General features: G+C 42.3%; 1 protein-coding gene across 9 annotated transcripts in view; it reads left to right on the top strand.

Annotated features, from left to right (window-relative positions):
- Positions 1–14372, top strand: part of DYNC1I1 (dynein cytoplasmic 1 intermediate chain 1) — a 249924-nt gene that overhangs the window by 155209 nt on the left and 80343 nt on the right. For all 9 annotated transcript variants that reach the window (XM_088653899.1, XM_088653900.1, XM_088653902.1 and 6 more), the window contains one exon: positions 95–220. In XM_088653899.1, the coding sequence (XP_088510025.1) occupies positions 95–220 (126 nt within the window). The remainder of the gene's footprint in view (positions 1–94; positions 221–14372) is intronic.

Genomic DNA, 14372 nt, shown 5'->3' with positions numbered 1-14372 from the left:
TTTGTTTTGAACTCCTCTGATTTTTCTCAGCAGCTAAAACTTTGTTTCCCCCTTGGCATGAGGAAATTTAATAGCATATCCTTTTTCTGCACAGTACCCAGAGCTTATGGTTGCTTCGTATAACAACAATGAAGATGCTCCGCATGAACCTGATGGCGTGGCCTTGGTCTGGAACATGAAATTTAAGAAAACAACCCCCGAGTATGTTTTTCATTGTCAGGTAAGATAATAAAGATAATTTCAAAGACTAACAAATTTATTATGGCATAAATCAACCTTTGCCAACCTGGGCTGCAGTCCAGATGTTTTGGACGGCAACTTCCATTAGCCCCTTAGTGGTCTGCAACCCGTTGGTGGTGGTAGAACATCTGCTTTGCATGCAGACAGCCCCAGGTTCAATCTCCAACACCTTCAGGTATGGTTAAGAATGCCCCCTGCCTGGAACTCCAGAGTGTCACTGCCAGTCAACGTAGACAACATTTAACTCAATGGACTGATAGTCTGAGTATACAGCAACTTCCTATGTTTGGGGGAAGGGTCATAGCTCTGCGGCAGAGCAGAATCTTTGCATCTCCAGGTAGATGGACAAATGCTCTGACTCATTATAAGATGCCTTCCTGTGTTCTCAGCAAGTGTGAGAGGGCATCAGGTTGGAGAAGGCTGACATAAGCTTTCATGGATTAGCCTCCATTTCATCAGATGCACGAAGTTTTATCTGGAGTTAATAATGTTAATTATGTCATGATCACTGCCTGTACTTTTCTGCATTTCATTTCCCTCCGACCTCTGTGTTCGCCGTTCCCAGCCATGTGTATATCTCTGTGTGATATACTCATGGCTCTGGGGTAAAGATTGTCAACATCGAGGTCAGAAGGAAATGGAATGCAGGAAAAATACAGACAGCTACAACTGCTTTATCATCAGTCGTTGCTCGCAAAAGAGTGTTGGTGGGTAACACAGATTTTGCTGCAACAGACTTAACACAGCTACCCTTCTGGGAAAAGGTAAAGCGGTTTGTTTCGTACCGTGCTGAAGACTACTGTGTGACTCAACTGCCCACCATTCGGAAGAGGCTCAGGTTAAAAATATAGCCTTTGGGAAAGAGCACAAGGAAGTATGCTAATGTTTTTAGAGTGCATGCAATCTTTTAAAACAACAGCATAGCCCAGTTGGAGACCGTGTGTCATTTTCTGTCTATTTTAAGCAATCCTCAAGAGAGTTCGTTTATAAAAACCTCACACTTATGAAGTAAGTGTGGTGTACCACTTCCTCCTCCAGCTGGCAACATGTGCTTTCCCACCCACGTAAATTTCCTTCTGCCCTCTATATTCCAGAGCAGCCGGCGCTCCATTTTAGCATCGTTTGCAGTGATATTGCAGCCGTTCACCGGCACAGAGAGCGCTCGTGGATAGCAGCTTTGCCGACAGCATGGTAGAAACGAGGTCAAGGTGACAATTGACAATTCCCACCGATTCCTGCTTGATTAGCGGTTGCGGTGCAGATGTCACATCGCTGTCACTCAGTGCTCTGTCATGAACAGCTGAGGCAGGAAATCAAGAGGCATGTCTCCAACATGAAGGGTGTGTCTCCAGGAGTCATTTCCCACATGCCCCTGAGGACAGGTAGTTCAATCCACATCTGAAACCAGGTGGATCCCTCATTGGGGCCCCCCTTCCAGATGCCTCATAGGATGGGGAACCTATGTTCTTCTAGACAAAAGGAAGCACTTCTTCACACATGGTTAAACTATAGAATTCATTCCCACAAGAAGCAGTGGTGGCCACCAACTGGGATGGCTTTGGAGGAAGATTAGACATATCCAAGGGGGATAAGACTATCAATGGCTACCACCTCGATGGCTTTGCTCTTCATCTACTGGGGCTTCTGTTATGCAAGCATAAATCCTTGTGCTAACAGAATGAGAGGACTGGACCATTCAGTGTTTATATGCCACCCAAGGCAGCTCACACAAACAATTTAAAACATAAAATACAACTGAAACAATGCTATTACAATTGCAAAACTAAAAGCAAGGGCTGTAGTTCAGTGGGAGAGTATGTGCTTTGCACATAGAAGGTCCCAGGTTTGATCCCCAGCATCTCCGGGTAGATTTAAGAGAGATCCTGCCTGAAACCCTGGAGAGCCACTGTCGGTCAGTGTAGACCAGGCATCCCCAAACTGCGGCCCTCCAGATGTTTTGGCCTACAACTCCCATGATCCCTAGCTAACAGGACCAGTGGTCAGGGAAGATGGGAATTGTAGTCCAAAACATCTGGAGGGCCAAAGTTTGGGGATGCCTGGTGTAGACCATACAGAGCTGGTTGCACCAATGGTCTGACCCTGTATAAGGCAGCTTTTCTTAGATGAACGGCAGTCCAAAAACAGTATATAGGCTTGCACAATTCAGATATTAAAAAGCAAAAACCAGCAACAGTTTAACCAGTTGAAATACCCAATTGGTATTGAAACAATAAGGTTTTCAAGGCCTGTTTAAAAGTTAATAAGATGTGAGAAGGAGTTCCACAAGTATGAGGCCACTGCTGAAAAGGCTATTTCTCTCTAGCGCCTACTACTCTGATAGCTTTCATGGTACAATAGCTTTGTAAACAAGCATTTTGGTTTCCCTGCGAATGTCCTGGTCCTCAAGCACTCTGCGCTTCAATCAGGAGAAAGTTGCACTCGCCGAGCTCAGGCGATGCTGGAATTCGGCATCAATGTCGTCCCTTGTGGAAAGATAACTGCCCCTGTAGGAGAAGTGATTGACACTTTCCAACGTTACACCATTGAATTGGATTTGTGGTGCTGCAGAGGGGTTGTTTTGTGCTTGTTGATGCAGCACTTTGGTTTTTTTGGATGTTGAGTGATATGCCAGCTCTTCATAAGCTTCTGTGAAGATATTTAGGATGGTTTGGAGGTCATCCTCTGAGTGTGCACACACTACGTTGTCATCAACATACTGAAGCCATATGATGGAAATTACGGTAACCTTACTCTTTGCTTTCAGCCTACTCAGATGAAAGAGTTTTCCATCTGTTTGATATATGATTTTTACTCCAGTGGGGAGTTTCCCTTCGACAAAGTGTAGGATCATGGCAATGAAAATAATAAATAGAGTTGGGGCAATAACACAACCCTGTTTTAACAGCTGATCTCACTGTGAATGGTTCACTTTGAGAGCCATTGTTATCTACTGCATGCTTGTGAAACATGGACCACTTATAAAAGCCATCTCCAACTCCTTTAAAGATTACATCAATGGTGTCTCCGAAAATTTTTTACACATCACTTGGGAAGATAGGTGAACCAATGCCAGTGTACTGGAAGAAGCAAAGATCACCAGTGTCAAAGCAATGATTCTTCAGCATCAACTTCATGACTGGTCATGTTATTTGGATGCCTGATTATCATCTTCCAAAGCAACTACTCTATTCCGAACTTAAAAATGGAAAGCCTAATGCAACAAAAGAGGATTAAAACTCTCTCAAGGCAAATCTAAATAAATGTAGTATAAACACTACAATTGGAGAACAGTCTTTACCAAAGGTGTCATGGGCTTTGAAGGCACTCAAACTCAGGATGCAAGGGAGAAACGTGCTAAGAGGAAGGCACGCTTGGCAAATTCACACCGTGGTCAACTCCTGCCCAGAAACCAATGTCCCCATTGTGGAAGGATGTGTGGATCCAGAATTGGCCTCCACAGTCACTTACGGACTCATTGTTAAAACCATGTTTATGGAAGACAATCTTACTCGGCTACGAGTGATCACCAAAGAAGAAGAAGAAATAAGAAGAAATTTGGCAACCCTCACCATGATCAACTCCTGCCCGGAAAACAATGACTTCATTGTGGAAGGATGTGTGTATTCAGAACTGGCCTCCACTGTCACTTACGGACTCACTATTAAGACTGTGTTCTATGGAAGACACTATGGAAGACAATCATACTCGATTACAAGTGATCGCCAAAGAAGAATACTACTCTGATACATCTTATGGCAGTGAGTCTGAGAAGAAAGGCCTTTGATGCCAATTTTAAGCCCTGGGCAGGTTTATATGTGTGTGGCTAGTCTTTCAGATTTTGACTCAATAAGCTCCTGAATGAAGAAGTCAGTATCGAGATCAGCCCTTGAAGAGGAGAGGAATTCTTTCCAAAAGAAATTGGGCACCAAGAAAACTTGGCACTTTTTGAGAAAAAGCAGTTGTCGTCTCTTGTTTTTGCCATCCTTCAAATAACCTCTAATGCCAAACTATTTAGGGCTTTCAAGGTCAATACCAACATGTCTATTTAAAATCAAAAGTTTTGTTTAATCTATTTAAGCATGCTGAGGCTAAAAATAAGGAAGGATTCAGTGAATGGGGAATCATGTGAGGACTTTCACATCTGCCACGAGAGTCAGCATTTTTGTTATGTTTCTGATCGAGATCCACTAAAATTACATCCAGTTTGAAACCACAAACAACCTGAATCTGGATTTAAGATTGTGCTAAAGGCATACGACTGCAGGAAATGCCATGACACTATTTCTTTAAAAATCCCCACAGATATTTTAAGTGCTCTTCCCCAATGCATTGTTAGTGTTGCTAGCTGCAACCATGCTTGAGCTACCGTACTTATGGGGTAGAGGGTGGGGAGAATAGTGGAGCAGAATAGTGGCTGGATAGAATTTCTTTTTCCTGACTGGTTAATCATAGCTCATGTGATCAAAAGAACTCACCCTTGGCTGGAGAGCTTACTCTTGGCCTTCCAAATAAAAGCTGACTTCACTGATTCATATATATATATATATATATATATATATATATATATATATATAATGATGTCATTCTTTGATTACTTAGTGGAAACCAACTATGTTATTATTTAGTCTCATTTCATATATAATATATATTAAAATTTGCAAAGGAAATGTTCCCTAACCTGCATCCCAGACTTCCAGTGTTCACAGTTTTATTTATCGACCGTGTCCAGTTTTCAAAAACAATAGCCATTGGTGAGGTCTTGATAAATGCATTTCATCGAGCTTGAAGAAACACAAACAAAAGCATGGTTTTAATTGCTTCTTTTCAAGAATTGAAAGTGCACTGGAGTCCTGGGCATGTTTACTCAGAAGTAAACCACACTGAGGCAATTGGTCTTATTCCCAGATAAGGATGGATGAACCTGTCAATTTCATTTTCACTCATTTTCCCGACCTTCAGTTTGACACATTTCTGAATCTCTCTCTCTCTCTCTCTCTCTGCGTGTGTGTGTGTGTTTAGATACCTCACAAAAAATCACCAGCATTTTAGTGGGCATTTCTCTTAATTTACACATTTATATGCAATTTTGCCTAATATATCCAGTTTTCCAGTGAGGCTGATAGTGAGTTGGAGTTCGACAGCATCTGGAATGAGGTTGGGGAAGGCTGATTTAGGGTGTTAAAGGTCAAAGGCAGCACTTTGAACTGAGCCTTGGAACTATGTAGTAACTACTGCATAACTTTAAAGTCCAGTAGTCCTCATCTCTATTATGTGGCTCAGTTAAAAAGCATGGCTGCTGCATTCTCGACCAGTTACCTCTTATTTCCAGATCTATGCTGCAAAATTGACGGGGGCCATTTCCAGGCTGTTGCTGTTTTGCGGGTGTGATTCAGTCATAAACTGGCAAATTTAGGTTGCACAATTAAATTGGATTTGGCATTCTTTGGCATCAAACCCACTTCCAACCAACCAACCCCCTCCCCCCCCCCAAAAAAGACCAAACCACCCAGAAAATGTTTGTGGTATGTATGAATGAATGCTTGATAAAGAGTGACACTGTACAATCTCCACACAAATTATGTGCGAAGAATAAATCAGATTGAATGCTTAATCATCACATCACCTGGAAGAGCCCTGGCTCCCACATTCTTATGTAACAGCTTCCATGGGTCATCCTTTGTGGAAGAAAAAAAAATGTTACATCAGGACCAAACCAGGATCTTTGATTGCTGCCATGAGGACAGCCACAACTGGCTAGACTACAGTGACAGGTGGAAAGTCTTGCTTCTGGGCAAGGATGAGACTAGATGGGACCCAGCTCTATGAATCTGTGAAATGCAGAAGTGGCCCTGGGCTGCCTAGAACTGCAGACTGACAGCCATGCTTGGTAGATGGCTCCTACATGGCAGTGTGGTGTTGGGTTCTGCAGATGTTTCTCTTTTCTTTCTAAAGCGTCGCCATCCAGTCATACTCACCATGGTAGGCTCCATGTCATTGCTAACCTGTCAATTTCTGTGTGGGATATGGCCTTAGGTTTTCTATTTTAATTTCAATAAAAGCTGCCCAGGCTTGGAAAATACTGTGGCTTGGTTCTAGAAATCAGCCCCTTAACCACACTATAGAATGTTTCTCTCCCCTATGCCTCCTACCCCCAAGTTTTCTGTAGTGGCTTCCATACGCTGTCATTAAATTATGGATCTGACCACCCTTTGTTGCTTATTCTGGTGTGGTCTTTCCCTTTTCAACTGGGTGGATGGAATCAGAAATGCCTATCTTAGAATTAAACACACTGAAGTTAACTGAAAATCTGTATTTAGTGGCCAATGTTGGCTGGAGTTGCTTTCCTTCCCTGATTTTCATTTCTCCTTTGCTGTTTTCTTTTCCTAAGTAAAGATATGTTGATATATACAGTGCTCCAGTGGCCTGTTTTCTGAGGCTGCCAGAATTCCAGATTCTTGAGAGCACGTTTGACGCATCGCTACGATGGCAATATGGGCAATATTGTGTTTTACCAAAAAGTCTCTTTGTGTGTGTGCAGCAGCCATTGATTCTCCCGGACCTTTATTTTAGGTGTCCTCTTTTCATTTTTTTCCAATCCAACTTCCTTAATACTCATTTCCTTCTTCTTTGCCCATCCATCTACGGATGCTTAGTATAAATATCTGCTCATATCTCTGGAATCGATTCTCTGAAGTTCACATGCCAAGTCCTGTAAAGGAATGCAGGAATGTCTCCTAGGTGCTAAAAGGCCATACTGATGCTCATCACATGGATAAAGATCCCAGGACCATACCCTAGTAATGAAGGACAATGTTGAAAGTCGTACAGCTTTCCCTTTCATTTCACTGACAATGATGGAACTTGTAATTAAGTGGCAAACATTATATGTCCTTTATATGAACGATGGACACTAACTCTCCCGCCTCTTCCTCCTTGATTTCAAGCGCATAAATCATTATATCATAGTATTCTGTGGCTGTTATTTGAAAAGGGGATAGTGAACAGTCTTGGGCGGGATGTAAAAGACATCATCACTTTCCCCCCAAGGTTTTTCCTTTCTTTCAAATTTTCCCGAGCTCCAGGTGGCATCCTTTTTCTGAGCCTGTTTTTCCATTCCATCAAACTTTAGCAAGCAGGCAGCCTTTTATTTCTGTTTTCTAATAAAGCATTACATAAGTCTAAAGCTGCATCTTCACCTCCACCCAGCCCATAAATGATGACTAATAGCAAAAACAAAACAAAAAATGGGTGCAGTTGAAATACTGGGAATGGACACACAGAGTTGTGTGAAGGCTGTGGTGGACAACCCTTAAGCCACACACAAAGCTTTTGTCCAGCAGCAATAAGATACCCATACTAACCCCCCCCCACATTTAAACTGTTTATCATATGTGTCTCTTGATTCCTCTGAGAATGAAACTTCATATTCACCTATTAGCTGAAGCATTAAGAAAATGCTTCCCTTGGCTGGAGAAGTTTAGGCACTTGCTGGTTTAAACTGTGGGGGCAGGGAAGTGGAAATTCAGCTATGTTATTTTATGAGTTATAAAACCATGACTTGTAATATATATATATATTTATAGCATGTTGAAGGGTGTTTTTTAAAAAAGTCTTCCATCTGACCTGGCTCAAATAATTATTTCACCTTCCAGACTAAGCATGAAGTATATTTTATTCTCTCTCTCTCTCTCTCTCTCTCTCTCTCTCTCTCTCTCTCTCTCTCTCTCTCTCGTATGTGTGTTCTTAATCCTTGTTTTCATGGTAACTTGGGGATATCTCTTTTCCCCAGTGTGTGAGATAGGGAAGAATTAGATTTAACAGAGGTATTGCTTGCATCCATCCTCTTCATATGTCATGCAGATGTAAAATGTGTGTGTGTGTGTGTGGTGTGTGTGTCACACAATAAAATCAGAATATAAAACCGCAAAGTACATTATCAAAATAAAAACAAGAACAACCCAATAACACCTCCCCCAACACATTTTAAAAGGGCATAGGTTCAATCTCCGGTTATAAAGATTGTATAGAGGTAATGTGATTTGCCTGAGACCATTGGGAGCAACTGCCAGACAGAGTGGACAATACTAGCTTACATGGACTAGGCATGATTTGCCACCAGGTGCTTCCTGATTTGTTATGGTAGCCTCTTGAGTGGCTTACACTGCAGTTTTGCGGGGCAGGGGAGATGTGGAATAGTGTAGAATGGTGGGTCCACTGTGGCATCCCAAACCTTGCTGTTCCACACCCACCAGGACAGAAAATGGGTATGTATGTGAGATAGTTTTATATTTTGCTATATCAGCTCCAAAAATCCAAGGATTAGGCCCCTTTTGGAAAGTACAGGTCTTTGGACCCAGTGTAACCAAAGCCACTGGCCTCCCGCGCTGAAACAACTCGTTTCAGGCCTTTGTGCTAGCTTCCACCAGTGAAGTAGCTTCAGATCAGCAGGGAGAAGCTTCCCCTAATCAGTGATGGTGCTCTCCACTCACAGAAGCGACTATGTTGTGCCATCTACCATCACCTCCATCCATCAACTCTGAAGGAAGGCTCTATATCTTTTTTTTCAGTTCCAGTCCCAAGACTGCCAGTTTCTTTTGGTTCTCCACCCCCCCCCCATTTCACACACACCTTGATGATGTCACCTCCAGCCAAGGGAGAGAGTGGAAAAAGACTTGCCCCCTTCCATAAGGATCTCCAGCCATTAGCTCCTACGGCAACCAATCACCCTCTCCCGGCTGCGCCTTGGCTTAAATCTACTGCGGACATGCCCCCCACCAAGGGCTGATTGGTCAGTGGGGCCTGCCTTCCTGGGCAGGACCCTGCCCAGCACCATTGGCATGGCCAAGCCCCAGCTAGGAGAGTGCCCATCTCAGGCCCCAGGCTGGATCAGTGCAGGCCCCGAGGCCCGGCCGCAATACCACCCACTCTATAAGTTAAGCGGACTTGTCTTTCTAAATTGGTCAGACTACTTAGCCTGTCCATATATTCTATTTATTTACTCAACAAGATTTATATACTGCTTAATCAAAAACTGTCTTTTGGTAGTTTACATAAAGTTTAAAATAGTCATTAAAATGAAATAATGATTAAAAAAACAGACCTTGAAAACAGCAGACAATAAAATGGTCAAAATGCAGATAAAATCAACAGTTGTAAAAGCAAATACTGTATACATAAATAAAATTACATTTCTAAGTAGTCTTGCCTAAACAATAAAGTTTTTAGCAGGTGTTGAAAACAGTGTTTTTGGATACCCTTTTTCAGTAGGGGCAACCAGCACAGTAAAACACACATTGATTAAAGGCAAAACTTTGCATTTGTGAAAGCAGGCATGGCGTACTTTCAAATCTTTCGCCTGTTCCTTCAGAAGATCCTGCTCACAAGTTTTATTTCATGAAGGGGATTAGAGGGATGTTGATGACCTGCCAAGCAGTGACAGAATCATCAGAGCGTCCTGGAAAGGATGCCTTTGCAAAAAACGGGGAAAAAACAGCCTTTCACAGATGGCTTGTATTATGGATACCCAAAAGCACATGACAGCATTTGTTTGGTTTAAGAAGCTGGAACAGGCTTCATTGATAGAAAGCATAAATATGTCCTCTTGTTTTATAATATCATTTATATAGTACGGTCCTGTCAAACCAGGTGAGATCTGTATTCTATGAATTGTAGATTCAGACACATTTTAGCAGGACCCCTTATTAATTCGCTATCTGTTTGTAAAGCTGTTTAACAGCAAAAGAAATGTTTAGCATTTTAAAGTCCTGTAGATTTCAATGGAAGAGTTGTGGCTATAATTAAGGCTTGCGAGGCTATTGTATACAACCTTACCTAGGAATGAATCCCATTGAATTCTGAGTAGACATGTCTAGGATTGCTGTGTAATTTTTCCAATGAAGACTAAAAGTGCTAAACTTTGGCTAGAAAATATTTTGTATTTGTGCATAAATCTCTTGTATACAGGTGACAACCATTTGAGAGTAGAACAGGGCGGGCTTAAGTATGCTCTGCCGACACACGCGGGGACCAGGAACGGAACCCCCTCCGCAGAATGGTCACCTCCTTATATTGTATTGTCTCCAGAATTCAAATCTTCCTCTTCCCAGATGTGTGCTAGGTTTATAGTTAAAACATGAACCTTTCCAGTCTAGCCTAGCTGAACACGAACCCTTCATTGATTATTGTATTTCTAGAGCAGTCCCATGTTCCCAGTGTGGCTCCGAGATGAGGCTGTGTGTACCTGTGCTCTCTGCTTGTGAATTTCTTCCATCCCCCAAAATGCCCTGAGTGAGATGTCTGGATACTTGGCCTTGTTCGGATGTTCTCTATGTGTTTCTAAATTGTGATGAATACATGTCACAATGTTTTTCTGGGGCAGTCAGTCTCTTGGCTTAGCCTACCTTGCAGGGTTGTGGTTAGGATATCATGGGTAGAGAACAGTGTATGCTTCATTGATCATCTTGGAGTAAAGTTGAAACACCTATGCAATAAAAGTGGAGTACAGTGGTACCTTGGTTCTCAAAGGCCTTGGTACTCAAACAACTTGGAACCCAAACACCGCAAACCCGGAAGTAAGTGTTCCGGTTTGCGAACTTTTCTCAGAAGCTGAACGTGCTCCGTTTTGAGTTTTACACTTCCGATTTGAGTGCCATGCTTCCATTTTGAGTGTTACGCTGAGGTCTGTCGGCTTTTGCTATTTATTTTGCATTTTTGCTTTTGTGGCTCTTTTTGTTTTGTTTTGGTGACTGTGTGGGATCCAGTTCAGCTGCTGATTGATTGATTGATTGTGTGACTGCAGTACATTGTTTATTGCTTTCATTTTATGGATCCATGGTCTCGTTAGATAGTAAAATTCAAGTTAAATTGCTGTTTTAGCAGTTGTTTTTAAAAGTCTGGAACGGGTTAATCCATTTTGCATTACTTTCTATGGGAAAGCGTGACTTGGTTTTGAAATGCTTTGGTTTTGGAACGGACTTCCGGAATGGATTTAGTTTGAGAACCAAGGTACCATTGTAATAAAAAATAACCCAGAATGCCTCTGAGAATATGAAGGGTATCTCTCCCACATAGGTAGTTTAGGCCACATCTGATGTTATGTTAGCATTGCACATGGAATTGCTATAGTGCATACTTCCTGCATCACTCCGTTAACATCAAAAAGTCTTGGTTTTGTGAGACAAATGTACACCAAGGCTACTTCCCATATCAACATTGCCCCAGCTCCAAGTGCGGAGGGCACCGGCATGGGCTCCTTTGCTAACACGAAACATTCAAAAAGAATGAAACACACTGCATTGGCTTAGGGGAGTGATGGCGAACCTATGACACGCGTGTCAGTGCTGACAGGCGAAGCCATTTTCACTGACACGGGAGGGATCTCCTGCCGGCAGCTGAAAGATCTCTCTTTGCCGAACACTTCCGGCTTCCATCGCTAAGCAGGGGGCGTGTTTCGGCCCCCTGCTCCAGCCTATCCCTGCTGCCCTGCAGATCTCTCTTTGCCAAACGCTTCCAGCTTCCAGCGCTAAGCAGGGGGTGTGTTTTGGCCCCCTGCTCCAGCCTATTCCCTGCTGCCCTGCAAAGCCTCTTGGCTGGCCTATAGGGCCAGCTGGGGGGCAGGGTTTGACTACATTTTGGCCGGCGCGGCAGCATTCAAACCCTTTTTCTGCTGCTGCACCACATCGGATTTCCATCGCTACCTGCCTTCGGAGGGATTTTTTCTGCAGCCTCTGCTGAGCCTCATTACCTTCCTGCTTCTCTCCTGGGTAAGTATTGGCAATGTGAGAGTAGCTCAGTGCGTGTGTATGTGGGGTGTGTGTGTGTGTGTTGATGCTATTGAGAGGAATACTCAGCCTCCTTTATTTTTTTGATTCCTAAAACGTTTAAGCAACTGTGCAGCCCCTTCCCGGCATCTTAATTGCTCCTTGTAATTAAGAGACCGCAGTGGCGCAAAAACCCCCACAAAAAACCGCAAGGGAAAGAGGGGGTCAACCCCAATGCATTTGAAACCTCCTCTCAAGGAGTTGGGAGTGAGGGGAGAGGTGGGCTGAAGAGGGCCACGAGGAAGGCCTGAGCCTAGAGTCCCACTGGGAAAGACCTCTGGGTTTTGCCTTATTTTCCCCCTTTTTAATTTTTTTTAAAAAAACTTTAATAATTTTTTTCCTCCCCTTTTTCCTTTCCTTTTTTTTTAAGGGGAAACAATATCTTATCTTACTTCAATAAGGACAACCACTACTCATCTCTGGGGGCCTTGTGATCGCCATTACCAGCAACCACATAACCACAGCAACCATAATCCAATCTACTGTTCTGGGGTGTTGTTGATTTATAATTGACCATCGTTACTGAGATAAGTGAGAAATATCTTCTGTCACTGCCCCCCTGATGGAGACCCCAAAAAATAAAAAACCAAGGTTAAGTAAAGGAAGTGCTAGTAGCAGTAGCCGACCCTTTCAAGAGACATGGACCGAGATGTATGGCATTATAGAAAAAAATGGCAGATCATTTTGCATTCTATGTACTGAAACGGTAGTAAGCAGAACGTGGAATATAAATAGACATTTTGAAACTAATCATTCCCAGCTCTTGAAAAAAAGTGAGGATGAAAGGAAGGAATACATTTCCAGGCAGCTAAACCTTTATAGGACCCAATCTAATTCCATCCTTAAATTTGTAAATGGCTCTGCAACTTTAACATCTGCAAGTTTGAGCATTGCTCACTCCATAGCTCAGCATGGAAAAGCACTCAGTGAGGGAGAATTTTTTAAAGAAACTCTAATAAGATGTGCACCACTTCTATTTCATGATATGCAGAATAAAGATGCAATTATTAAGAGAGTATCTGAGTTACCACTCAGTAGAAATATCACAAAAGACCGAATAATGAGACTGAATACAGACGTAAAACATCAATTAAAGAAAGACATAAGTAATTGTAAATATTTTTCGATATCTCTTGATGAAACTACTGATGTCACATCACATACTCAGTTGGCCATTATTGGTCGATATTCTGATGGTCTCACAATGGGAGAAGAGTTGATAAAGTTAGTATCAGTGCCAACAAGTACATCAGGAAGCGAAATATGTAAAGTTGTTATACAAACATTCCGTGACCTAAGCATTGATATCTCTAAAATAGCGTCAGTGACAACAGATGGGGCACCAAACATGGTGGAGAAAAAAGTCGGATTTGTCAAATTGTTTACGGAAGCTATTGGACATCCGATTGTGCCTTTTCATTGTGTTATTCATCAGGAGGCTTTATGTGCCAAGGCAGGATTCACCAACTTAAACGACTTAATGTCAGTTGTTACAAAAATAGTTAATTTAATAGCTGCTCGCCCCCTTCACAAGCGAGAATTTTCTGCACTTTTACTGGAGGTTGATTCCACTTACAGTGGACTGCTGATGTACAATAATGTAAGATGGCTGAGCCGAGGCAAAGTTCTTGAGCGCTTTGTGGAGTGCTTTGAAGAAATCAAGGTATTTCTTGAGGATAAGGATCTGGGAAACTTTCCTGAGCTCAATGATGATAAGTGGGTCAACACCCTGATGTTTTTCACAGATCTCTCTTTTCATATGAATGAACTGAACTTAAAGTTGCAAGGTTTTGGCAAAAGTATTGACGTTATGTTTGGATACATAAAAGCTTTTGAAAGGAAGCTTTACATTTTCAAGCGAGATGTAGAAACTAAAACTTATAGGTATTTTCCTCGAGTAAAAACGTATTTTGAGAAGGCCAGTGCAGCTGTACAAAATGAAATGGAACCCTTGCATATAAAGTACCAGCATGTTTTAGACTCGTTACTTGACCAGTTCAGTGATAGATTTAATCAATTTAGAAGCCTAGAACAGACCATAAAAATAATTAAGTATCCTGATGTAGTAGTCTACAGTAGTTTGGAATTAAATGGTTTCCAATGGATGCAAATTGATGATTTGGAGATGCAACTTGCAGAATTTCAAGACAGCATCTGGGCTCAGGTGTTTGTTGACTTGAGGTCAAAGCTTGAGAATCTGGAAAGGTGCCGCTAGGAGAATCAAGAGGAGTGCCCCTACGAACAGGAAATATGGAGTGCCTGGAACCGAGTACCAGACACTTTTAGCACCCTGAAAAATATAGCAATGGCTTT

The sequence above is a fragment of the Zootoca vivipara genome, chromosome 11 (genome assembly GCF_965207765.1).
Source record: "Zootoca vivipara chromosome 11, rZooViv2.hap1.1, whole genome shotgun sequence".
Classification (NCBI taxonomy): domain Eukaryota; kingdom Metazoa; phylum Chordata; class Lepidosauria; order Squamata; family Lacertidae; genus Zootoca; species Zootoca vivipara.
The sequence above is the reverse complement of the archived record's forward strand: the minus strand, read 5'-3'. Positions and strand labels throughout refer to the sequence as shown.